Raw genomic sequence first — 26,759 nt, 5'->3', positions numbered from 1 at the left:
TCTACGCTAATTTAGTAGTTCTCTTTGGATGTTAGGAAATCAAATCTGGCCCTTGAGAATGGGAAAGTAGGCAATGCTTAGATTAGCATGTGACTGGAAATCATTCGGGTAATGCTTAGAAATTAGGTAAGTCTGAACAATACTCATGTGACTGGATTCCCATCTAAAACACTACAACTTCAGCTGCTCTCAGAGGGACAGCAGAGATTACCTTTTCAAGCACTATACAACTTGCAGGCTTTCTGAATCCCCTCCATAGGGCTAACATTTAATATCCAAAGGTGTCCCCCATGCGAGTCTCACACACTTCACACTTCACCGCCATCCACAGTACAATCTGATGACGTTCATCACTCAATCCTGGCAGCCAATTCAATGGAGTCATCAATTGATGGCCTTGCGGTACATGTTCTCTCTGTATGACTCACAGGAGAGCCAGGATCGCCGGCTCTGTTTTCCGGTGGGGTCGGTTCTTTTATATAATCCCACCGCTGAGGGAGTTGAAGGGAGAGGCGGAGAGAAGGGGGAATAAAGGTTGTCGCGCTCTGAAATCAGACCATAATTTTCCAATTCTCCGCCACCAAATTCCGCAAAATCAAGGACGACTCCAAGAAAATCGCCTGCTCTCTGATCCCCTTTTCTCAAAATCGCTTCTTTATTTCGTTAGCTGCACTGATTCGCCTCCCCTGGATTCTCCCCTGTTTTCTGTATCTCTCGGAATTCCATTTGAGTTCGATTTTTTTGTTTTTCTTCTTAATCGTGGTTTTCTTCCGATATTATCCAGCTGATTCGGACATTACGCTCCCAAAATCTCTCTTTTGGTGTCTAAAATTTGAAATTTGGACCAAAGTTTCGATCTTTTTGAGTCGAATTCAACCAAGGTATGCGAGCTTGAGCCATGGCGAGCGGAAGCGACCGGGTTCGATTCAATGTGGGCGGCAAGATCTTTGAGACCACCGCCACCATCCTCGCCAACGCCGGCCGCCAGTCCATGCTCGGCTCCCTCCTCGACGAGTTCTGGAAACCTCGGCAGCCCCCCGGCGGTGGCGAGTACTTCATCGACCGCAACCCCGCCTGCTTCGCCGTCCTCCTCGACCTCCTCCGCACAGGCGAGCTCCACGTGCCGCCCGACGTCCCCGAGAGGCTCCTTTACCGCGAGGCCCTCTTCTACGGCCTCCTCGACCACGTCCGCGCCGCCCGGTGGGGCCCTTTCGACGGCAACCTCCTCCGGCCTGCCGCCTCCGTCCCCGGCCGCGCCCCTGGAGACGGCACCGCCATCCGCGCCGGTCCGGACGGCGGCTGCTGCGTCGCCCACGGCAGCATGGTCCACGTCTACGACTGGATGCTCGAGGAGCACCGTCCCATCAGCCTCGACTACCAGCAGGTCAACGACGTCGGCTACCTCGACGCCCAGAGCATCGTCGTCACCGCCCGGGAGCGGCTCGGTAGGGGCGAGGGAGGGATGGGAGTTTTCTGCTCGTCGACCGGCGAGCTTCGACATCGTTTTAGGGTAGCCCACGACAACCAAGTTAAGAGCTTTACCGCCGGCGCTCTCAGCTTCAGCAGCTCGGACTACAAGATCTTCGCTAGCTGTAAGGGGAGGTGCAATGAGCATGGAATTGGTGTCTGGGATCAGAACACTGGCCTGCAGGTAGATTTCTTCTACGAGCCGCCCGGTTGCCTTCTTGGCGACGCCGACAAGCTCCAATGGCTGGATGGAAGCAATTGCTTGATGGTCGCCACGTTGTTCCCGAGAACTGATTACTGTTTCATTGGTTTGCTGGACTTCAGGAAGAAGAGTGTGGCGTGGTCTTGGTCTGATGCCAGAATCACGACATCTCTTGATGACAAGAGGGTCGTCCATGCAATCGCAATGGAGAATGGCCGGTCCATTTGTGTCGTAAACCAGCACGAGGACCTGGGTTTCATGGATTTGAGGAGCCATGCAGGAGGGGTCAGGTGGAGCTCTAGAAGTAAGCTCATGAACCGGAGAGCGCCCGACGAGGAGAGCTGCTATCCTAAGCTCGCAGCGCACGGCGGGCAGCTATTCTCCTCCATGAATGACAGCATCTCAGTGTTCTGCGGACCCGAGTGGGTTTTGACATCAACTCTGCAGAGGAGCTACGGTGGTTCGATATGTGATTTCTCGATTGGAGGTAATCGGTTGTTCGCTCTACATTGCGATGAGAACGTGTTCGATGTGTGGGAGACGCCCCCTTCTCCAATCTTCTAACCTTCAACCGTAACTTGTTTTGTTTGGTAGTGTTGTTTGTGTGATTTCTTAGCATAATTAATCCAAAAGAATTCAGGTGTAATCAGGTAGACGTTGATGCAGGAGTTGAGTGTGTTTGTGATTTGTACAACACTGATGGCTTAACTGCACATAAAAATGGCTATTTTTCTGCATCTCCAAATGTTCTCATCTTTCAATTCTCCACATTTAAGCTTGAAGCCAAAGCCAAGCTTCCATTTTGGACTGTTTGGAGAGATCCCATGTTCTGCCCCATTTCTCCCAAGGCTCCCACACCTTTGATCTGCTAGTCTTTTCTTTTTGGGACAGCAGCTCAGAGCGGCTCTCTTCTTTCCCTTTTGCTTTCTATCTAGTTGCAGCTTTTCCTCTCAAAGCAGGAGAACCAAATCCACAAAAACCACTCTCTCTGCTTTCCTCTGGCTGTCCTAGGTAGGCCTGACCAGCTTTAGTGCAGGGATGATTTTTTCAAGGCAGTGGTGCTCCAAATGAGCAGTTACAGCTGCAGAACAGGGTGTTGGTGGCTGAGCTTTTGCTTTAGATTTGGTAGAAAACGGATATCTAATCTTCTAAGTAATTATACCATGTAGCTTAAAACTTCAGGCAATTGCAACGAATCAGCGAACGTACTATGTATGATATATCATCCGACCCACCACATGCGTAATGTGATGTATGACCTAAACCTTCGGATAATTTGCTAGAAGCGTGCAAGTTTTTCGAGCGAAAGATTTCTTGGAACCCATCATGCATATACTAAACCTGCTTTGCTTGAATTGATGCCTCGCATTTTGGTATGGGTTATACACATATCACATGTTTGCAATATCCAATGTATATGAACTCTGAACACAAGCATGAGATTTCGGAGGAATGCAATTGAAACTTGAAAGGGCCTCCAGATATATTTGAATTTGCTTCAAGGCTTCAGGATGGGGCCTCTGATGGCAACCAATAATGTGTGATTGTACCTGATCACCATTGAAGAGCACCTATATATCTGGCTCAGAGGCACAAAATAATGGCTTGTGATCAGTGTCGCATGGTCCCCAAGGGATGGAAAGCGTCATACGAACGACTGCTTTCTAGACTTTAGAAGTTTGCATGCAAGGGAGGTGATCCATTAACTTCTATTTTACTTAACAAGCCAGAAGAAAAACAAATGGAAGGAACCAGTGCACTGAAACCTTTAGGTTTTTCAATTAATTAAACTCATGCACCAACATGTGGGCTCGACTCTGATCAATTATGGCAGCGGTCTCATAGAGCAGAGCCATCAATGGCACAGTAATGCACAGTCATGGAGTGCTCGTTGGCTGCCTTGAGATCTTATTCCAGACAATTCGATCCTCTTGAATGGGATAGCCTACCATCAGAAAATAAGAATAGGAACTTGGAGCCTTTCATGTAGCTAGAGAGGCCAATCAAGTTGCAGATTCGCTTACCCAGGCAGATAGGGAGCTTGCAGTATTCACACTGCTTTGAAAAAAATATAAAGAAAATCAAGGTATTTGTTTTCATGTATCAAAGATCTTGTTGTGGTGTACCAACAAAGATGTTTGATCGAAGCTAATAAAGCATCCTTTGTGCAACAAAAATCAGAGAGAATGCAACTATGAGCAATTGAAATTTAAACTTTCAACGCTGTTAGTTCTCTGGTCAATGGACATTTGCTACAGACTACAAGAAGACAAATTATAGAAGGTACAATCCAAGGAATATATGCTCACACTGTAGTTGACAACGATAAAACACTCAGAAAAGCAGGAAGCTACAGACCATTTGATACATGAAAACTGTATTCCATGAGCCCGCTATATACGCCAACACCCCCAACCACATGCTAGAAGCTTAATAAATATAAATCATCACCAACTTATCAACATATGTAAACGAATAAACACAAGAAGCAAGTAAAATATAATGATGGAAATCCAAAAGGAGTTTCCAGGAACAACCAGTTCTTTCCCAAAATGACCCAACTCAAAGCATAAAGATTTCTAGCCGGTTCCGCAATAATCATCTTTGCTTGATCTTATCAATGTAGTGTTTAGAAAGATGCAGTGATCATTTCTCCAAAATCCAAATAATGCAATGATATTTGATCCACTGAATTTTACAAAAGTTCTGCACAACTCGATAGCAGGAACATAGGTGCAAAGTTTTCGGAGGGCATTCAGAGAATATCTTCACATATTAGTATGTGTGTATCCGTGTATAGCTGTATATTTATGTATTTGTATAATTTGTATACCTGTGTATAGTTGTATATTGTGTATAAATCTCTGTTCCCTCTCAAGACAGTGTATTCTATGCATAGTTGCTTCATATATGGTTGTATAATGTGCACAGGGCTCCAAGTGCCCCTCTTGCAACTATATACATCTATGCATATTGGCTTGTATATCTGTGCATATCTATGTATAATCCGAGTGCGCCTCCCATAACTATATATATCTGTCTATGGTTGTCTTGTATATTTGTGTATGTGACTGTAATATGTATAGAGCTTTCAGTGCCCCTCTGAACCACCATTGAAGTTGAGCTCAGAATGTGGGACATGCTCTAATTGCAATAATAGACTAAGAGATTGCCGATAATTTGCTCTCCAGAGGTGTTAAGACAAGTTAATTGGCATTGTAATTGGAAGAAATGGGAACCACAATACGGAAATATGAATAAATTTGGGCAAAAGGGAATGCAAGTGGAACAAGATGAGATTCACTACCTTCTGGGTTCTCTGCAAATTTTGTTAATAAAAAATTACCAAAAATTGAAGGATCCATGATTTATTCGTGAATAATAACTTGCTGGAATTTCCTGTTCATAAGGGATTAAAAAATCTTTATTTCATTTAAGTTTTTTTATCTTTTAATTACTGACAGATAAGACTTCTGATGTTTATAGCAATGCCTTGGCAAGCATTTGGTGCTTGTTTTGTAATCTCCTGAATTTGCATCGGTCTCAACTGAAAAATAAGTGCTTCAACTAGGTTAACTTGTTGTTGAACATAAATCAGACTAACCTTGCTTTGGAAAATTTTGGCATAAAAAAGAAAACACATTTTTTTGGTTGATAAGAACAAAATTTGTTTACGGTGTTGGGGAAAGGTGATTGATGCTTCAGATAGTTAAAATTTTGCTCATTTTCAGATGACCTCCACTTGGATTCTTCTGTGACACTTTGTAGCATCATCCTAATGCTGAAACACATGGTGTGCCAACTATAACAAGTTTCACGTCTATCGACCATTCATATTTTTTGACCATGATCAAGCCTTCAAATATTTGTGATTTGGTTTCATTTCTCTTTTCATGATTTATTGTTAATTCTTTATTTTCATCCAGAACCGGGACAAGAAATAAGATGTCGAACACTCATTGTTTGAATTTTGGAAGGCATAAAAAATGAAAACTGAGATACTTCAGAACCTGTTTGGAAGCATTGCTGATTTTGTATTTCTCTGCAAACTGGTCAAATTTCATATGGAGATTGACATGGCATACATCAAGTTTTAATGAAACTTCGGCTACTTCTTGTTTTTATTTTCATTCATTTTTTTGAAAGTAATATATCTTTGCTTCCAAAGCCTCTAATATTGTACAAACTCTGACCTCTCACACCCCATAATGGCAGAAATCAGACGCCTCTAATAATGTATAAATACAGAAACTAAGACACAATTCATCTAAGCTACATTAAACATAAAAAGGAGATGTATCAATTGGACCATCTCTAAGCCTTTGAACTCAATTTTTTCTATATAAAAGGCACTGAAACTTGTCGTAACAATGTATTACCTTGAAGTAAAAAGGAGCCGGGAACGCCATCTCTTGGGGCCCTGCAACAGTATATGCACCAAGAAGAGGGGTGCTGATCCAGTTAGGCGGTGCTTCCACCTATCCTGGTTCTTTGAAAACCTAAAAAATCTCAATCAGTCTAAACAACTAGTTTTTACTTTCAATTATTTTAACACAATCACAGAAACTTCTAAGCCTTCATGAGCCAAGACATATATTGGTACACGATGTACCTATCCTAGTTCTTTACAAAATCTTCAAAAAAAAAGTCTCTCTATTAGTTTAAAAGTAGTTTTTTTTTTACATTCGATTATTTTTACACAATGGAAGAGACTTATAAGCCTTCATGAACCAAAACATATATTGGTACGTGATGTTCAGCTATTTGATGGATGATTAGAGAGAACTGAGCGTGCAACTGCAGCTGCCAAGGCTACTCTAAAGTTAGGATCTCCACTCAAAAGTGTGATGCACTCTTCCATGATATTATTATTGTTGTTGGTCTCGTTTATGAGAGTCTCCGTGGACCTTACTGCTTCATGATTGCTCCCACATAGAGCAAGCCCAAGGGTGACCTCCGGCTGAGATTGGTCCCTGGATGTAGAACTAGAAAATCCAACCATTAAGCCAGTGCTGGAGATATTTGGTAATGATGTCATGCCGTCGAGCTCTCCGGGCAAGGGGTGGTTGTGTTCTCCTTCATATGTTGCCACCAGAACTGATTTATCATCTGGACTTCGCTGAACCTAGAACATATAAAGGGAAATGAAATATACTTGCAGTAGTTGCAGAATATTTGGTTAAGACTAGCTTGGATGCAGCGCTCGTAGTTAGAACTTCTTGGAAATGCTATTATAAAAGCAAAATTTTTCATGACATTCGAATTTTTATTGTAGGATCAGCTTTTTTTTTGGAGATGAGTTGCATGAACAAAGTTATTAGATATCACATCCATATATTAGAATTCTAAGACCATCTGCATGCAATGTTTTAGTGCCTGGTTAATTTGTCTCCAAACGAACATCTGTGAGTTAATTATGAGATTTAATATAAATGAAGTTGTCCATGCAAGCAAAATAACATTGATTTTCCATTTAAAACTATAAAATTTAAAACTAGTTTTGGATAGATCACTTCGCTGAATTTACTTTCAGGTAGAAATCGAGAAGTAAGTATTAGCTTGCCTGCTAGTGAAATGGTTTTAGATGGACTTCTATTTTAGCTAGCACATCTTAATTCTATTGTTTGATTGCATGCGATTTGACTGAACCTGATTTTGGATCGATGGAATTCATGCAGTCCAAGTTTGCGACCATAAACATAACACCAAACAGTATGACTCAAAAGTCTTCAATGGCCTTGTGCAGCCTTTTAGACTTGGGAAACTACGGTTGAATTAGATGAAATCAACTTTCTTGTTTTTATTTGTGTCAGCTAGAAAAAAAGAACTTAATCGTGTTACTTTAATACAAATCTTCAACCTGATGCTCTGAAAGTTTGAACCATAAGGTGTTCTTGGATTCAATATTTTGTCTCAGATCGATAAGCAGGTTTCCTTTCCATTTTTACCCAGAAAACATAAAAGATGATGCATCTGCATTTGATTGCTGAATTCAAGAAGACTAAGAAGATTGAAAACTTGGATTGGACAACAAAACAAAATTCGTTTTGTCCCAAAATGTTGAATATTTTATGATGAATTACTGTTTTCATCACAGATGACTTTAGTGACGGGGCATAAGCTATGAACCTAACAACAAAATTTATTTCATCGCCAAATATTTTAGGCGACAAAATTTGTTTTTTAGCAACATTTTTTTGTGTGTGGTTAAACACACAAATTCTTGTAGCGAACCATATCAAGTTTGTTAATTTATTTGATTTTCCATTAAAAAAATGATGAGTTTGGAAAAATATGAAAAACTATGGAGCACATTGAGGGAGGTTTTTTTTTTGTTGTTAAAATCAACTTGTTAAACTTTGGGTGGCTATTCTCTCCCTTTCCATCAAAAAGAAAAAAAAAACAACTTGCAAAACATATTATTCATTATTATTAAATATTTCAGCTTTTTAGATTTTTTTTGCAAACTCTCTTTTGCATTCAAGGCATATTCTTGTGAACCCAAGGGTTTCATTTGTCTAGAGAGGAGATGCTAATGTCTGTCTATTCTTTCTTCCATCTCAGGCAACCTAGTTGATCTGTAGAACCTGCAATTATTTTGAAGATATACTCTGAATTCTCAAGCATATTTTCTGAAAGATAAGGTTTAGTTCCTAACCATATATTCTTTATGTGGAGAATGCAAAGTATTTGTGAATTATCAATGTAGTTCTGTTGAGTAGTGCAATTCCGTCTAATTCTAAAGGTTTCTTTGAGAGAAGGTGGAAACCCACCAGATGCTTAATGGTGGAGTTTAAAGGCAAAAAAGATCAAAACTAAGGAATTGGCAACAAAAAATGAAGATAAATCACTTAGTTTTCCCCCTTACAGATTATGTGCAATATTCATTTTCCTCTGAAAAGGAAAGAGGATATTAAAACTACAACATGTTAACGTAGAATACTTTCTACTGTAAAACTCAGAAAAGTTTAATAATCATATGAAGAAAGAAAGCAAAGCTAGGAGTTTAGAAGAGAACCTTCTTCTTAACATGACATTCTGGAGCCATAGAACACCTAAAATAAGCACGAGGGGATGGATTATCTTTAGTAATCTTCTGTCCATACTTCCTCCAATGGTACCCATCCTTGACTATCTGTTGTTAACGAAATCAATAACTTATACACCACACAGGAGAAAATAAATTTAAAACCGAGGAAAATGTTAATCAGATTGCAAGAGTATACGTGCCAAGAGACTTACTAAGCTAGCACTATCTTCATTTGTCCTGAAATATCTGCGTGTAAGATTTGGCTTTACCGACTCAATAGGTTGTCTCTTGATCAAGTCATGGCTCGACTCATTCATACAGTCCATTTCTTCCCTTATCTTCTCTACATGAGCTTGAAGGGTGGTGTACTTATGATTCATTGAATGGAGCAAAAGGCTGAGCTCCTTGTTTTCGGCACGCAAACGTTCTAGTTCTGCTCCAATTTCTTGCATCTGTATACATACTAACGCAAAGTATCAAAAGGAAGGATCTTTAAGAATTTCCCTTGCTATTCCATATATAATTGATAATAGAACTTCTTTTTTTTTGGTATACAACATTACTAATTTTAACAACCATTATGCCATTTTTGAAATCACATTCGCAAGCGATATTCAGGCATAGTTCGCAGAAATTTGCCTCTTTTTTTTTCTGTAAAGGACAGGAATTGTTAATTAAGAAATCAAGAGAGGAGAATGTGAAGATAGTTCTAATAAATCTTTTCTGTTCGCTTGCTTGTTTATTCGCGTTTCTGTGTGCTTTTGAGGATGGGAACTGCAACAACAATGATGACAAGAAAAACTAGTAGCATCAAATAATTGTTAAAACAATAAATCTTGAATGATCCTTGGAGGATGCAAAGGATAATGAAATAGACGAACCATATAAAAGTACTTTGTGATTTATTATTTGAAACCGATTGTCAAATCATTTGGTCCATGAAAAATTGGAAATAACGTCGGAATTTTCTCTAAATATGTTGCGACAGTGTTAAAAACCATGCCCAGAAAAGAAATATTGCAACACTGACCTTCTCTTTATCAGAGACGTTTCTCTGGAGATCCATGATTCTGGTGAAAGCTCCTCTCTAGCTCGCTATGCACTTATAAAACGAGATCAGGCAAAGAGGTGAGAACAGCACTTAACAGAAGCTGGATTCTTAGGACAACATAAAAGAACATTAGAAACCAGAAGGTGTTCCTTGTATTCGCACTACCTGCATATAAACTCTCTCTCTCACACACACACACACACACGCACGCACGCACGCACAAAAGAAGGTAGTAGGAAGGTTTATAGAGGAACCTATGGGCCCATTATCGTAGCTGTTAGGAACAATATTCGAATTGAATACTCAAATTCATGATGCCAACTACTTGGGTTTCACGGATAAAATACTGAATGCATCACGCAAGGAGACGTAAGCAGCTTATACCTTTGCTTCTCTCTTTTCTTGAGGGGGCCCAACTTGTAGTCAGGGGCAATGACCGTTGACACCAACCCATTGAGTTCCCTCCCTCATTTCGTCGCCATCCGCAGTGGCTCGTCTTCACACATAGCCCAAGGAATTAGACGAACCTGATTCCGGAGTCCGTTTGATACCTTGCACTGCACTCATGAAAGTAGCAATCTCTCAGTGTCATATTTGTCTAACATCCTTTGTCAGTACTACCACTCCATCACAAGATTTTTCTGGGCTTAAATTGGAATAATGCACCAACACCAAATAACTAGCTACATATAATATATATCAAGCGAATTATAGGAATAAGGTGATCTGATTAATGTTTTCTTTTCGTTTTCAGCCAAATTACCATTAAAAGACCAAATATGAAAAGCTAGATGGAATCCAGCAAAGGGTAAATTCTTTGTTCTGGGGAGAGTAAAAAAGAAAATTAAAAAAAAAACCGGAAAGAGTGCAGGATGTCATGAATAATTGTTTGAATACATAAGTTGTATCCCTGAATTAATTAGAAGGATGTTAAACTATCTTCATCCTCTACTTGAAAAGCTCATGCAGCATATATATCAGAGTAATCATGGGCCCAAGTGATGCTTGTTTAGCTGAGTTTACAACTTGACATTGTTAATCCTGCATGCACATTCACAGTTGGATGCGAGCAAAAGCAATTTTTGTTACTCTTTTTCGCCCCTGCACACTTCATCATATGGTCCTAGCAGCATATAATTATTTTTAATAAAAAGAGTTAGGCAATGCCCAACACGATTTCATTATTGTGATAAATTTGTTTTCAAAAAAAAAAAAAAAAGGCATGGTTCCACACCTCTCTGAAGTGGAATTCAGAGCATTTTTTGCATTGGCAACATTATCCATTAATCCACTTGATGATTAGGAGATTAGTTGCTAAACTCTTGCAAGTTACCCTCCAAAAAGATGCAAGTAAAAAGGCTCGGCGTTTTAAGTGGTTATACAGTCTAATCCAAGTTTGTAGCAGTAGAGAGAGAGAGAGAGAGAGAGAGAGAGGGAGAGCACTATGTCGGTCACAAGGGCTGAGAAAGTCTTCGGAATGCGGCGGTCAACAGCTGCTTGAAGTAGAAAAAAAGGAAGCCGGTCCAATTACGGCAGGCCAAACGTTGACCGTTGACGACCACACGTGTTTGGACTTGAATAATGTGGTGGGGCCACTCGCCCAACACACAATCGTGCCCGATGCTAATCTCCGCATCGGGTCAAATCGCGTAATAAACGTTGGTTCCGTGGTTTGGATCGAGACGACCATGTTCAATGTTCCATCTTCGGCTTGGCAAAGGTCGCAATAGAATCGTCAACAGGGTGGTTAGTCAAAATCCCTAGTTCGTCTAGGTTCTTTGTTAGTTAAACGAAGGGTTGAGTTTAGTTAAGATTGTACATTAGATTCTTCTAGTTAGATAAATGATGTAGCTAGGATTCGTTAGCTGATGATGGTTACCAACTAGACCAGCCAGAATATAGTAGAGTGCCATGTGTCTAGCCAACTAGCCAATAATGAAGCACTGTCTCTGAATCTAAGCATATTAAGAGCAATTACAGATCATTAAGAAAGACTGTTATGATCCCACATTTATGAGGCACGCTACTGTATGCCCGACCTTTTTAAGTAATTGTCCTGCACCTTTATCCCTATATATACCAAGCCTAAAAGACCTTCAAGTACATTTTTCTCATAGATCTCTTCTGTTTCGCTAAAACTTGACCTGGCTCAATCATCGAAAGATTTTCCGCCGGATTAAATCTAGCAACCTTCCATGTTTCTCCTTCTGCTTGCAAGTCAAATTCTCTATTTCAACCAACCTACATTATATCAGACTTTGAGACCACCTCCGTCGGGCTGGATTTTGGTGGCAACACATGCTATTCTCACCAAAAATATGGTTAAATTCACTATGAAATGGGGGGAAAATAAAAAGAGTTAGTGCAACTCTCACAAAACATAGATACGTTCCGGTGGTTAAATTGAGGAAATAAATCATGCTATGCCATGAATCTAAAGCCTATTCTGTTGCATTCGCTGCCACAAAAAAAAAAAAAAAAAATATTTCATTTTAAAGCTGACCTGCAATTGTAATATGGGTGCTGATAGTTTGTAGGTCTTTGTAGACCTGCCAACACTTGCTACTCGCCCGATTGGAACATTGATCGGATCCAAGGGTGCACGTGAATTGTGTCCCTACTTTGAGATCCATAATTGCACGCAAATGAAGGTGGATGCAATGGACAAATGGTTAGTAGGTATTTCTAGGTTCATAGGAATTTGCGAGCCAAACCACGTCCTTCTCTCACAGACTTCTCACGGTACCTTGGCCAATTTCTACAATGAACTGGCCATCTCTTCATCAAAAAGATACAATGAACTGGCCATCCGACAAGGACCAGCATCCAGAATAGATTGAATGGTCCTCGTGGTGCAGTCAATCTACTCCAGATTTTGCGCAGACTCTCTTATCTTCTTTGTCGTGTCGAATGGTTCAACGTACCAAGACATTCAAACGGTCGGTTCAGTCACAAATTCTGGTTTTATTATTCTGAGGTGAACGGTCGCGTTACGGCTAATTTCTAGCTTGATTTGGGCTAGGTACTCGGTCTGCACCCCTAAGGTTTGGGCCCCGCCCAGGCCACTTTTTCCCGTAAAGGCATGGGCCTAGCAACTGTTTTTTGACCTCAACCAGGCTTGCTCTAGACTGGAACGAGCCTACGAATCCGGAGGTTGATGGAATATCGACTACTTAGGAGCGGAATTTACTTGCCAACCCTTGGGCTGCTACTTGTTTGAGAATCCAGTAGCTAACACTCGGCCTTTTTTTTTTCTCTCCCCCTCTGATGAGTACGACTTTCATGTGCATCAATTCTTGGTATTTAGATAAACCCAGATTGATCGGTTGATCCTTAGAGGGGTACCGGACTGGCATTGTGCGACCAGGAGCTCCAAATTGGTATTGTGTAACCAAGGATTCTGGATCGATATTGTGCAACCATCTACCCATCCATCTGTAATATTTCTAGTTAATTTAAGAATGAGATTTGATTCTGTAAGGAAGCAACCGTTCGGGCAAGAAAGCATTGGACAAGGTACTACACACACTCATTCTTAGATTGAGGTGGAGTTTGTTGCCAGTAGAGGTAAGAATCTCTCAACATAATCATCTACATCTCGTACATAGATGTGTCATATACTAATAATTTGCATTATCACCTATATGACTATATATGTTGGTATTTGTATTGTGTGCTGACGATTAGATGTTGCTTACTCGAGCTCTGTCTGAATCTTATTAATTCGTGCTTTAGTTATCATGTAGAGTGCAAATAACTTAAAGAAAAGCATGATTATATAATGGGGCATGGGCAGTAGCCAGACAAATTGGCCATGCAAGAAGCGTGGTGTATGTGTTATGTCAAACTTGGGTTGAAGTGTAGCATTATGTTTGGCTTATCACGAGCTGGAGTGCGGTTGCAACAGTCAAATGTCGGAAAGTTGGTTCTACATAATGAACTACAATTAGTTATAGTTGTGACATAATTAAAATGAATTTTGTATAATTGTAAAAGTAGGGGAAAAGGGAAAGCATTTGAACCGGTCAGCCATATGTGAAACAGTGTCGCAATCGTGGGCTAAGATATGACGTTGTGGTTGCTGGCCTTGGGCAGAAGTATGACATGTGTATGGCTTGCCATGGGCTGGAGCATGGCCATGACTAAGCTAATGCCAAAATCATAACAAGACAATAAAGTATCTTTAATTATAAGTAAATTGAATAAGATCAAGAAAAAGAGCGATATATGGACTAGTTGGCACGTATGAAACATGGCATATGTAAATTCAGCTGTGGGCTGAGATGCAGTTGTCAGCTATGGGCAGAAATATGGTGTGTGCCTTGGCCTGCCACGAGCTAGAGCGTAGGTGGGACTAGTCCAATGCCGGAATAATAATTTTGTCGAGTCTGACTTCTGCTAACCAATTGATGGTAAGTACTTTCACTGAATTACCGTTAAATAGAATTGTTGATTAGATAATATATAGTGTGTCTAACAAAACTATAGTGATATATGACATATATCTCGAGACTCTAATTATGGTGATATAAATTTAACTGAGTTGCTATAGGTTTAATACTTGATGTGTATGCTAGCGTAGCTTATATATGTGCTTTATAAATATATACATTGGATTCATTAAGCATTATTCATTTATTAATATTTTCATATGAGTTTTATATTTGCTAAAAGATATTTTCATATTCTTGCTGGTGTGCATGCGTAAAAGATTTTTAGTGGGCTATAAAGCTCATATCTCTCATTGTATTTTTTTTAAAGTCGCAAGATGCCTAGTTTCGGATGGGTTTAGGCATGAAGTTTGAGTAACAGAGTATTTAGTTAGTTAGTTAGTTTTGTGATACCAAATGAACATATGAATATTTACAATTAAATAAGTTTGATTATTTGATTATGGTGGATTTATTTAGTTGGATTATTTGATTATTAACTATTGATTTAAATTTCTAGAGTCATAAAAAATTTATTCATCCAAGGCTTTGTATGATCTTTAGGGCATCACTCTAGAGTTCAGACGGTCGTGTCATATGGCGACCGAGATAGCAAGTTTAGAGCATGACAACTCAGCATGAAACAGAAGGTATCTTTTTTTTTGGTCAGCACTCCCAAGTCCCAACCAGCAAAAATTGTTGTTCATGCTTCCTCTTTTTTTAGAAAAGAAAAAAAAGTTGATTCATGCCATGAGTAGGTGCTTTTCCCTACTGAAAGAAAGATATAGGGAAAATAACTGTGAACATTCGAAACATTCTTCGACCTGGCTATAACTATCACTTGTAATTTTTTTTTTATTTGTACCGTAAGAGATCATTTCCAGTTAACAATTGTAAACCATTTTGTAAAACTAGATGAGTGCTCATTTATTAATAATAAAAAACCAATCAGAAATAGACAAAGCTTCGAAACTCCATTGATCATTGAAATTCGTGCTACCAATCTTGTGGAAAACGTTTGAGAGGAATATTTATCAAGTTGTCAGTAATTCATCTAGAATCAGAAGATTTTAGGAAAGAAACAGTAATCTTATGAATTTTATTAGTTTTCCACCCTTATAAGCCATGAAGTTGATAGAATGCAAAATATTAGATATATTTCTCATGCTACTTGCCTAATTTGTGAAAATTGGGCTCCATATTGCAGCTCTTTTTTTTAAAAAAAAGAAAAAATTTGATGTGCTTAGTTACTATTGGTTTTCCAGATTATTGCATACAGATGAGCCCACAAACTGCTGCTGCTTCTTGCAAATCTCAAAATAGTCTTCTTGGAATTGACCATCCTAGAAATTTAAAGTGAACTTAAAAAAAAAAATTACTCTTAACCACAACTACGCTATAACACAAACGTTTGAGATTGGCGCGATAGACCTTTTTCAATTGTTCCTGACGAGGTTTTTATCGTTTGTTCATTGAGCTCTTGCTATAGCCCACCCTCGACTGGAGGGTAATATTCTTATTGTATCCTCTACTGCACTCATAATCATCAAGACAAAATGTTAAGCATTTTTTAATTTTAAAAACATAAGGAATGCAGTGGTAAATGGGACCTTCAAGGTCAAATCCAGGATCAGAAGCTAGGCAAATCAAAATCTATTTTTTCCTTTAATTTTTTCTGATGTAATCTTATGTTGTTTCTTTATTATTATTTTTTGGTAAACTAGATACATCATATCGTCCTAGTATGGATACATCCATAAAAGTCAGAAAGAAGAAGGTGGCGGAAGGAGAATGGTGAAGTACTCTCATAGCCATTGCAACTCCAGGCACTAGTTGTGCAACAAATGATGCAACCTAATTAGTAGCCTCGTTCGCCTCACATATATATGGGTAACCTAGATGGCCACACATTTCTTCAACAGGTTGCGGATGTCCTGCAACAATGGGTGCTCGTCGCTAGTCTCAACACGACCTTGGATCCACCCAAACATCATCGCCGAGTCCCTTTCAAGGTGAATCCGGTCCACCCTCGAGATAAGCCGCGCGTAGGTAATGTCCTCCCAAGCAACTCTAAGCTTAGCTCCAGGGATGGAGGTGCCATAGAGCCGACATCCTCAACCAATCTTTGAATATATCTAATCACAAATTCAGCCCCTCCTCCACTCCCACCATTAGATATGTTGTCATCAAAATTTACCTTGAGAAAGCTTGGAAGTGGGGCCTCTCAGGCAACGAAAATTATCCGAGGCACTCCAAGAGCTAAGTGGGAAGCCCGGATGTCCCTTGCCGTCTCAGATCCTCCAAGAAGCCATACAGCTAAGAACTTATTAGCTTGAAGGAGCACCTTGTTAGTCACCATCCTACTATTCTGATGCCGCCCCTCAAAGATTCTAGACACCCTTGCAATCAATGGAGGTTCTCATTAATGAACCTTTCAAATACTCCAGAAAGGCCTCCACTGGGCTCTAGAATTGTAAGAAGCACCAATTGGAGCCAGTCTGCTGCCACACCTAAGCTACTCTTGGGCACTAGAAGAGGACATGTCTGACAGACTCCATCATATCCAGACACTCATCACAAGAGGGATGAATTCCCACTCCCCACTCACTCAAGACCCCTTAGTCGGGAGGTAGCCCCATGCCACCATCTATAGGAACAAGGCAATTCGAGGGTGAACATACATATACCATGGCTAGCCGCCATCTATCAACCGGGAAGCCTCGGCTCTATAGAGCACTCCCAAATCAGCAGCCCGTACCTTAGATCTACAAGTCAGGTTCTCCTAGATTCTTTATTTCAAAACATGCTTCTATGACCCTCTCAATCGTCATCCATATTTGATTTTAATTAAGCCCTTCCCACTTGCAAGCCTTTTGAGTTGGGTAATCCTGAATGAGACCCACTCATCCTAATTTGTGCAATCATCGATTTCAAGGTCTTGTCCGCATCCATGGTAATGATAATTTAGAGGTCATCAAATTCTGAGAATGAAACAAAATCCATCATTCACTATGTTCAAGGACTACATCAATTACAGAGTTCATCTCAAGGATAGATATCAGCAACTTGGAATCAATCTCGATCTCTTCTGGATCAATCAGGCTGTTATCTAAATAAAACAAAAGTTTCAATACAAGAAGGCGTTCATCCAAGTACTAATTAACTTGGTCATGAGCCGAACCACCTCAAACAACATTTGACATTTAATGCTACATAATTCTACATATACATATACATGAAAAGCAGCAATCTACACCAGCAAGAAGAGCACATACAAGGCAAGCAAATAGGTATAGATTTGCTTGATCTTAAGCTGGTGGATGTCGAAGAATTCTTCCAGAGATCGCGGTCGCAAGCGCAGCCGTAAAGTTTGGATCTCTTGTCAGTGATGAGGCCATCTGCTCGACCAGAAGTCGTCGGAATTCTGGTGACTCGATTTCCTTGGAATCCTTCCCTCCTTGCTGAGTGAGGTCAAGGGTGATCGTCGGGCCGGAAGAGTTGATGGAGAGAGAGCAGGGGAGTGATCCATTTTGGCAAGAACCATGGATCACTTCAGTCTGTGAAGGGTGAACATGGTTGTGCTCGCCTTCGTATGTCGCTACTAAGATCGATCTATCTTCGGCGCTCCTTTGAACCTGATGGTACCAAAACAGGACCAGAATTGATCACCACATCATTTCATCGATCGATGATGATATTAGGAGATCAGTGAATTGGTAGCTTATATTTCTTTTTCTTTTTCTTTTTTTGTAATCAAAGTTTCCTTTTTTATATGGTACCTTCTTCTTAACAGGGCAGGAAGGGGCAAAGGAGCATCTAAAGTAGGCTCTAGGAGACGGATTGTCTCTGGTGACCTTCTGACCATACTTCCTCCATTGATACCCATCTTTCACCACCTAAGAACAGAAGAGGATACAAGACCGAATCAATAACTTTGTTTATTTTTAACAAGTATCCATTATATATTGTTATGTGCTCTGTTTTCCCTTCAAAATATATTTCTCCTAGTTGTTTACTTGTATAACTCACCAGACTCGAATCAGACGGGTCTGTTCGCACACCAACCCTTGAGATCTTGGGCTTAGGATCTTCCCTGAATCTCTTGCATGGATCTTCGCTCGATGCGCTCTCAACACGATTGCCAACGCCGTCAGTCCTCTCGTAAGTCATGTCATCAGAACTGATCCTCTCAAGGCTTTCGCTCTTCCTCTTTCTCGACGGCGAAACCAATCCTTTCTCTTTAGGAGAAGTGCTCGTGAGATCAAAAAGCTGGCTCCGGAGGGTGCTGTAGTCAGCATATATGGCACTAAGCAACTCGTTCAACTTCTTGTTCTCCTCACTCATCCGATTCAACTTAGCCTCCAAATCTTCGGCCTATTTTTTTTTCCCCAACATATCACATAACATCAGAACTCGGCAATTAAGCATGCTTGGGATAGGGTAGGAACTTTTATTACTTAATAATCAAAAAAAGGAAGCAGAGAACCCACCTCATCTTTTAATAAAGCAGTCCCTTCGACGTGCATGGGATCGGTATTAAGCTTCCTCTGTCCAATCATATGGCGATCAGCTTATCAATAAAATGGAACTCTTCAAGTAGATTTTAAAAACCAAACCATAGTTAGCAGGTTGTTATGTGCTCACCGGAGCTTGGTCGGGCAACCGGAGATGTCCAACGCCGAGGTCGAGACTCAGGAAGGGGTGATCGATCCACGCCGACTCCATTAATGGTGCAGCAAACTGGCTGGTTGCCGGGTATCACATATCCATGCGTGTCTGCTGAGAATAAGGCTAATAATTTGTGAACGAGAGTTGCGAGTATTCGATGAGGTCCTTATATAGAATAAAACTTGGAATTCAAGTTGGGACTTGGGAGGAATCTTTATGGAAAAAAAAGGGCGAGGAATGGATGGATCACCTCAGTCTTATGATCTCACCCACCAAACGTCACCCTTGCTGATGTCACGAAAAGATCATAAAGGATGCATAAAATTCTGCATTCGGTCTTTCTTTGGCTAGTCTTAAGATGGGTGTCTAGAGAAGGATTTATATCAACGGTGAGGACTCTGACTTTATTCAGACGAGCAAGATAAGTTGATTGGCATGGTGCATAGTCATATTGATATATTGATAGTGCATGCGGTGTAAGATATAATTTGCCCATTGTGGACTATTCAATTCATTAAAATCTGATCAGACTTTTGGGGCCGAGGTCAAGATCGCCAACTCAATCTGAAAAGACATATTAGGGAGTCGGTCTCTCTCTTCGAGTCTCTCTTGACTTAAGGCCGAGTTTCCTTTGGCCCCTTCCTTTTCTTTGTTTTCTGAAAAAGGATATCATGTTTGTGTAAAATTTTCTCATACGACGTTAAGGTCCCAAATGCATATTCTATTCTCATCCTCTTATTTTTCTCCATTTGTGGCCTCAACCCACACACCAGAGCTAAGCTCTTAGGCAGGCTTAGGATTTCTTCAATTAAATAACCTGGAACCAAGTTAGATTCATTAGCCTTGGATGGGATTGGGGAGCCGCAAAGATTGACTACCGAGCTAGTCAATTTGAATATAGATGTCTTGTTGAATTAGAAACATGACTGAATGGATATTGCACGCCCAATACACTCACATTGAGTGCCTACAATTAGCTTTGGTGGTTGGTGTAAGTCATGTTTGCTTCTAGAATAATGTCTAGTGTACTCTCCATCTTGCTAGGACATGTTGAAATTTGCAACAAAAAAAAAAAATAGTAGAAATTTTTAGCCTTAGGGCATTGTATTAGAGTATGGATGTATCAAATGTAAATCTAAATAATGTAATTCACATGTATCGGATGTAAATATTACTTTTCCAGTAAATAATATCCTTTTTGCTTTAAGTTTTTCTAACTAGGGGATACTACGATTTCACCTTCCAATTACGAGTTGTAGACTTTAAAGAGCATGGTTGATATTAGGCGAGTCCTCTCCCAATCCTTTGCATGTAAATTTAAGCAATGAACACGGTGACCTTAGTAGTCCATGGCCACCAATTTTGTGAAAATCCATTATTTTAACTATTTTACAAGAACTCACGATCCCTTCAAGAGGTGATTTATTAAAGGGAAAATAAACTGCCATTGACCAAAAATTCTTTGAATTGCAATTAGTCAGGATATCGGAATCTCCGCAATCCGCATTTCAACCGTTTTGGTGGGGTTATGGGGGCATCTTCAAAATTTTAAAATATAAAAATTACAATTAGGGGTTGGAAATTAGGATTTGCGGTATTTGAGGATAGGAAATGATAGTTTCAGTCAATAAAAACTGCCATCGAAATGATGAAAAATTAATTTTTTTATTAAAATAGTATAACTTGGCAGAAAAGTCACGGTCATTCAGGATATAAACCCTAAACCACCACTTTGTCTGTAATTCTTTATTATTACCCAGTACATGACATGTAATGCTAGAAATAATAACACAAATTAGGTCTAGGAGAGTAAGTGCCACTAGGACAATTGCAAAAGCTTATAAACACTCAGAAACCTTTTTTTTTTTTTTTTTTTGACAGTGGTTAAAGCTGGCCAAATTGGTCAGAGGAAGAGCAGCATCCAAAATAGAGGCTTCTGTGAGGCAAGTCGGTGGTCAGTCTTCACCGGTGCAGGACATCTCATGTGGATCCTTGGCGTCATTTTCACGTATCCAACGGCTCATAATCATACTGTTAACACGAGTGCAGGAAATTCCTTATAGAATCAAATACAGGTTATTTAATTCAGCACGGCATCTGACATTCCGACCCACGACCACTGCCGTATGAACACCAGATATCTAGATGCGGCAATCTGACCAGATTAGATTAGATGCCAATCTTTATTAAATAAGGCAAAAATTCGAAGCCGACTCAGGTAATTCAATCTAATTACTAAATGGATCAAAAGTCTCCGCATCAACTCGATCTGTTTAATAAGTATCTTGATCTATTTATGATCAAATCTCCCTAAAGTTTGCAGGTCTGCTCGTATTTCTTTATAAATTCCCATTAATTCTCTCCAACACCCAATGCCCGGTGGGTCCTACAAATAATGATACCAAGTGCGGAAGGCGTGACGTCTGCTGTCTTAGCTATCGTGTGAAAGCTCATCATAATAGGGGAAGGAAGCGGAATCTTAGAAAGAAAAAAAAAACGTATTGGGTTAGAATTTAATAATTTAAATTTATGTAAATATTCTTTTAAAATTTATATTTATTTTTATATCCTCATAAAATATTATTTTTTATAAAAATATATCTAATATAATAATTCTTCTAAAATCATTAATATAAATTATATTTATTTTAATTAAAAATAAAATAAAATTTTAAAGTTATTTTTTTATTCTCCATCGCGATGGTCTTATTAATTTAAAATCGTGAAATTTTTAACGACGTTATATGTCGTAGGTACATATGCAAAAATAAGGATAAAAAAATAAAACAACAAAACAAGTGTTTTGCAAATATTAATTTTAGAAAGATATTCATATAAAATTTGATATTTAGAAGGATATTTATAAAAAGAAAAATAAATTTTGTGATTTTTTCTTCTTTTTTTGCTGAAAAAAAGAAAGGGGGAGGGGGTGAGGAAAATCTCACCCGCATAGCAACCTTCATTGGGCTCCTCTTGTTGGAGAATATTCAATGCAGACAGACAAATTTTACTCATACCCTTTCCACCCGTTAAAACTCTACGTGTGAGTACATCACACCAGCATCATCAAAACATCCGACAGACTAGATAATGATTTCATCGGACAAATCAAACGGATGGCATCCGATTTCTGCATTTAATCGATGCTCGTGCATTTTGAATCTGAGCTATTTTGGTGAAATTAAAGCTCCATTTTCACCCTGCTACCATCTCGTTGATGATTTTTTTTCTCTTTGGTGGGGGAGCAATTTTTGCGGTCGAAGGTGGTGAGAGTTAGGTGGGATCAGAGTGACTGAAGCGGGCAGTGGGCTCCAAAACGCAGGACCTTGAAGTCAACCAACGTGACAACTGGGCGCAAGTGTCGCTTTTAATCTCCAATTTGTGGGCTTAAAAGGCGTGCATGCGCGACTTTTCCAGGGGCTCCCTGCGCTGAACTTTAACCGACGCACATCAACATCCCAAGCAATAACTATGAATATCGTGTTGACGAATTTATCTAGTAATGAATTTGTGTGTGATCACGTGGTGGTGAGCGACGTTATCACGTTACTTGACTAAATAGGTTCACCAAAAAAAAAAAAAAAAATGACATGTTTCGTGAACGAATTGGATGCTTGACATGTTCTTATTTTATTTTAGAACAAGCTTGTGGATGTTGGGAAATTTTGATTGAACTACAAAATAACAGTTTTTTTTATTGTAAATAATTAGTAATGCAACAATATTTTCATGATTTGTTAGATGTTACACATATTGTTAGCTAGCGATTTACATGATCATAAAAGGAGAAATTTGTACATAATAAATATGCATGGATATTTGCATATTGTAGAGCTTGCTGGTTTCGTGTATTTTGAGCTGGTAGAACCTTTTTGATAATTATGGTAGGGTTTTGTATTCCACTTTCTTAAACATTCTTTTTTATCATCAATATCAAGAGTCTATTTATCACTCCAAAAAAATAGGCAATCTAAGTGGCATAGAAGTTTTTAAAAAAAAAAACAAAAAAAAATGGGGAGGTTAGAGCTTCTTATTAGTTTTTTAATCCACTAACATATGGCATTTTTTAAGAGTAGATTAGCACCAACACTTTTTATTAGAACTTTGTGTTGAATAGATGGCAGCCTATAATGCACACTTGGCAATTCTATATACAATTATAGTGGGAAAAAAATCAATTTTACATTATATCATATAGTTTTTTTAAAAAAATTTAATTAAAATTTTATTTATTACTTCAAGTAGATATATCCTTAATATATATACAGTATAAAGGGCGAAAGTATTTGAAACTTCTTAATTTTTCTGAAACATTCACATACAGAATGTTTTTAAGAAAAAAATTAATAGGCAGCTTTATCTTAAGATTTTTTTTTGCTAAATAGATGGCAGGCTCTTAAAATTTTTAAAAGTCATTCAATTAAATTTTTATTTATTATTCTAGATAGATATCTCTCCAATTTATAAGACACAATAGACAAAAATATTAGGAGCTTTTTAATTTTTCTGAAATACCCATATATGAAAGTTTCTAGAAAAACAATAATAGATAGCTTTTATCTTAAATTTTTTTTGTTGAATAGATGGCAGATTTTTACTATGTATATTTACCAATATTTTCAATGTACTTTTTTTTTTTGATATATGCAATCTCTGCTAAAATGATCGATTTTTATATTATCTTATAAAGATATAAGAAGAATGATGACATGTGCGACAATCTCGCATATACTCAATACATGTCATGCATGCAACTAGAGTAATAGATGATTTTGCTCCCCAGAAACTTCCATTCTTGATATTTCAAGATTAGTAGCGAAGGAAGTTACCCAAAGTATTAATATTAAACTGAGGTAGAGAGATGAAATTGCAGGCCTATGTTGTACTTTATTTTCAAGACATAAATATCTGAATGAAGCTGCAAACCCATTAAAAAAGTGCCACGAAATCGTACAAGCAGAAAATATTATGTTCTTGTTAATGTCCAAATGTTACAAGTTGTGCCCATAAGATGACCAAACAAAACAAATTAAAAATGCCTCTCGTTTTATTGGTGATCAAGGTATGTCAAGAAGGGACCAGCTTACATAAATTAATTACTCCTTCATGCGGTGCTCTTTCATCTAAATGTTCCACCAGGTGAAGGAAACATATATTGACTCGCTTCCTCCTCGCCACCTTTTAAATGGTTGTTCAACACCGTACCTAAGAAAGTTTCATGAAATGATTAGACTATCATTTCACAAATATCATTATCCGAGGTAGAATCATAGCCCAAAGATGGTTATCGTAGTTATTATTGACTATTTTGAAGTAGGGATTTATTTTAAAGGAGTATGATCTCTTTACAAACTTACGTATGCTAAGTGGTTGTGCTTATGGAAAAGTTTGTCATAACAATTTTTTTTTTGTCTGATATAAAAAAATCATCAAGAGAAAATAAAAAGCCAAAACTTCAGCCAACTAAATAGAAAAAGTTTTTTTTTTCAAATATAATAATTTTCAAAGAAAATGACAAAAAGTTAAAGGTTCCACGTAACATAGTATCTTAACTATTTTAAAACATCTTTCTACGCAAAACTCTTATTTTGCCAAACATGAGGAGTGGATATTCAATTTTTATTTTCTTTTCCTTCTTCCACTACTATTTTAACTCCCCATCCCTTTACTTTCCCTGCAGCCAGTTAGAACCTGAAACTTATATAGCATGTGAAACTTGATAAACTTAATATTTTATGATCATCATTCATATTCCTAAAATAAAAACTATTATAGTAAATTTGTACTATTATATATATTCTAATGGTATGAGGACTCAAGCAAGTTTGTATTTAGTTCCATATCGGCTATTTGCCGAAAAAAATTTAGGTAGTTATGTAGAATTAAAGAAGTCAAAAAATATTTTCTGCCTAATTTTTTTTATGGTGAGGTCGTAAATTGTTATAAATAAAAAAAATTGTTGAACCTCTAATAAGGAGTATTATAACATGCATGTGCACATATTACAAATAAAAAGAAGAAACATATATTAAAGTAATAGGAACTATATAACCTTCCCCTTCATAACAGTATTTAAGCAATACATTAATGGAGCATGAGCCGTTCATATTGAAGTACTAACTGAAATGATGCTCTCAACGGCACCTCACTTGTTACATTTTCTTAAAAAAAAAAAGCAAAATATATCCAGCCTTTTATTTAATGCAAGCGGACGAGGGAGGTTAAAGATTCAACTTCTTTGATTCATTGTAAAATTAAAAAATATTATTTTAATAAATAAAATTCAGTCACCGTGAGGTCCGATGAGGATGGGATGTGCGTAGTTTTATCTCCACATAAGAAGAAATTATTTCTTCATTTCGAACTTATAATCTTCAGGCTATAATGCATCAACTTTACCACTATGCCAAGGCCTATACTCTTCATTTTGCAAATACTTAGGGCTCGTTTGGTTCGCGGAAAGTATTTTTTCTTCTAAGAATATAATTTGTGAGAAGTAGATTTCTGAAAAAAAAATATTTAGAAAAATACTTTTAGTATATTTGGTTGACCATAAAAAGATGACAGATTTACAGAGTGCTTATGTTTGGTTGACCATCCACTTTCCTAGAAAAGTTGTGCAATTTTTATTATACCCTTAATAAAAATTAGGTCTTTAATGTCTCTTTAATGCTGAAGAGTTTTTTTGGAAAAAGATAAAAATGGAGTGATTTCTGACTCAAGAAAAAGTCTTTCTCATAAAAAATCATATTTTCATTGGAATACAACTTTTCCGTCTCTCTTATTTGAAAACTCTAAACAAACAAGAGACATCTCATTATTTTTTCGTTAACCACACTTATTTCTCTCTTTTTTTCATGCCCTTATAGCTAACGAGACAGACATAGCTCATCTCACATTTAATTCCATGATTTTTCTGTCATCAAGCTCTAGCTCGCGAGCCAAGTGAAACCTTATGAATAAGAAAATGAAGGGGCCAAAACCGATTAAGGATAGGCCCAGGGTTAATTAAAGCTTGTCGCAGACGCAAGCCGAGTTCACACGGCCACGTCGGTCAACCGTCAGCAACCGACCGCGTGACTTGACATGTAAGACGTCCTTCGTGACGCATACAAGATGTGGACGAGCTGAGGCCAAGCGAGACGGCGTCATCGGCGACGTCATGTTGGCTGCCGTCAAACCGACGTCGGCTTTGTCTTTTAGGTAGCAGTCCAAATCGTCTTTCACCAGAACGGTCGCTTGACTCCAGCTGTTTCGTGGCTTCCTTGGTCTTCTTTTAAGTATTTGCTAAGATACCAAATTGAGTTTTACCAAGGCCTTGGCAATGTCAGTGTTAATAAATATCTCAAACACAGCTAGGTTTTTTTTTTTTTTTTTTTTCCTGAAGGGTAACACAGCTCGGAATATTAATGAAGGATTACATCTTAATTGACTATTATTTGGCTAGTCGTTGGGCTGCAGGACGTGAGGGCTTGTAGCAGTGTGATTTAGTCATAAATTTATTAAATAATAGAATAGGGAGTTCTTGGCGAACCCTAATACTGCAACAACAAAAGTCTCAGGCATATCAAACCTAACTAAAGATAAGGATGAGAATAATAGTGATGGATGATATGTGTGTGTGTGTGTAAAATTAGTGTTAGGTCATAGGCCATTACATCAGCTCCACAAATGCTTGGTGATGGGTATTTGAAAATCAAAAATTCTGTTTAGATGATTGAACTGAAAATCATAACATTATAAGTTGGGGTAGATTTATATTCATAAGTATCCATAGATAATTTTGGAGTGGGCAGGCTCAACAGATTTTGTTTTTCTATAAGAATTAGGTTGATTCACTCCAAAGTTACTTCTGGGTGTTTATGAATATAGACATTGCCCAATCTATAATTTTATGAATTTGCTGGTATT

General features: G+C 38.4%; 3 protein-coding genes across 3 annotated transcripts; 1 reads left to right on the top strand and 2 right to left on the bottom strand.

The window, feature by feature from the left end:
* Positions 1-292: 292 nt before the first annotated feature.
* On the top strand, positions 293-2,396 carry LOC103710478 (BTB/POZ domain-containing protein At2g24240-like). Its single transcript, XM_008796193.4, has one exon. It carries the CDS (start codon positions 899-901, stop codon positions 2,231-2,233), a length of 1,335 nt encoding a protein of 444 aa, XP_008794415.2. The 5' UTR covers positions 293-898; the 3' UTR covers positions 2,234-2,396.
* Positions 2,397-6,340: 3,944 nt separating this feature from the next.
* Positions 6,341-9,931, bottom strand: LOC103710421 (probable WRKY transcription factor 40). The gene is made up of 4 exons (XM_008796125.4): positions 9,730-9,931; positions 8,912-9,151; positions 8,688-8,804; positions 6,341-6,794 (listed from the first exon to the last, which is right to left on the bottom strand). The coding sequence occupies exons 1-4, from the start codon at positions 9,763-9,765 to the stop codon at positions 6,426-6,428; spliced, it is 762 nt and encodes a 253-aa protein (XP_008794347.2). The 5' UTR covers positions 9,766-9,931; the 3' UTR covers positions 6,341-6,425.
* Positions 9,932-17,238: 7,307 nt separating this feature from the next.
* Positions 17,239-19,004, bottom strand: LOC103710422 (WRKY transcription factor WRKY76-like). Its single transcript, XM_008796126.4, has 5 exons — positions 18,825-19,004; positions 18,671-18,727; positions 18,210-18,554; positions 17,960-18,076; positions 17,239-17,815 (listed from the first exon to the last, which is right to left on the bottom strand). Exons 1-5 carry the CDS (start codon positions 18,903-18,905, stop codon positions 17,489-17,491), a joined length of 927 nt encoding a protein of 308 aa, XP_008794348.1. The 5' UTR covers positions 18,906-19,004; the 3' UTR covers positions 17,239-17,488.
* Positions 19,005-26,759: the final 7,755 nt, after the last annotated feature.

Source organism: Phoenix dactylifera, chromosome 7 (genome assembly GCF_009389715.1).
Source record: "Phoenix dactylifera cultivar Barhee BC4 chromosome 7, palm_55x_up_171113_PBpolish2nd_filt_p, whole genome shotgun sequence".
Taxonomy (NCBI): Eukaryota; Viridiplantae; Streptophyta; class Magnoliopsida; order Arecales; family Arecaceae; genus Phoenix; species Phoenix dactylifera.
This window is presented reverse-complemented; position numbering and strand designations above follow the sequence as displayed.

Coding starts and splice junctions, on each gene's coding strand:
- LOC103710478 (XM_008796193.4), top strand. CDS start 899: ATGGCGAGCGGAAGCGACCGGGTTCGATTCAATGTGGGCGGCAAGATC.
- LOC103710421 (XM_008796125.4), bottom strand. CDS start 9,765: ATGGATCTCCAGAGAAACGTCTCTGATAAAGAGAAG. Junction 9,152..9,729: donor ACGTCTCTGATAAAGAGAAG/GTCAGTGTTGCA, acceptor GTATGTATACAG/ATGCAAGAAATTGGAGCAGA. Junction 8,805..8,911: donor ATGAAGATAGTGCTAGCTTA/GTAAGTCTCTTG, acceptor CGTTAACAACAG/ATAGTCAAGGATGGGTACCA.
- LOC103710422 (XM_008796126.4), bottom strand. CDS start 18,905: ATGGAGTCGGCGTGGATCGATCACCCCTTCCTGAGTCTCGACCTCGGC. Junction 18,728..18,824: donor GGTTGCCCGACCAAGCTCCG/GTGAGCACATAA, acceptor ATGATTGGACAG/AGGAAGCTTAATACCGATCC. Junction 18,555..18,670: donor CTGCTTTATTAAAAGATGAG/GTGGGTTCTCTG, acceptor AAAAAAAAATAG/GCCGAAGATTTGGAGGCTAA.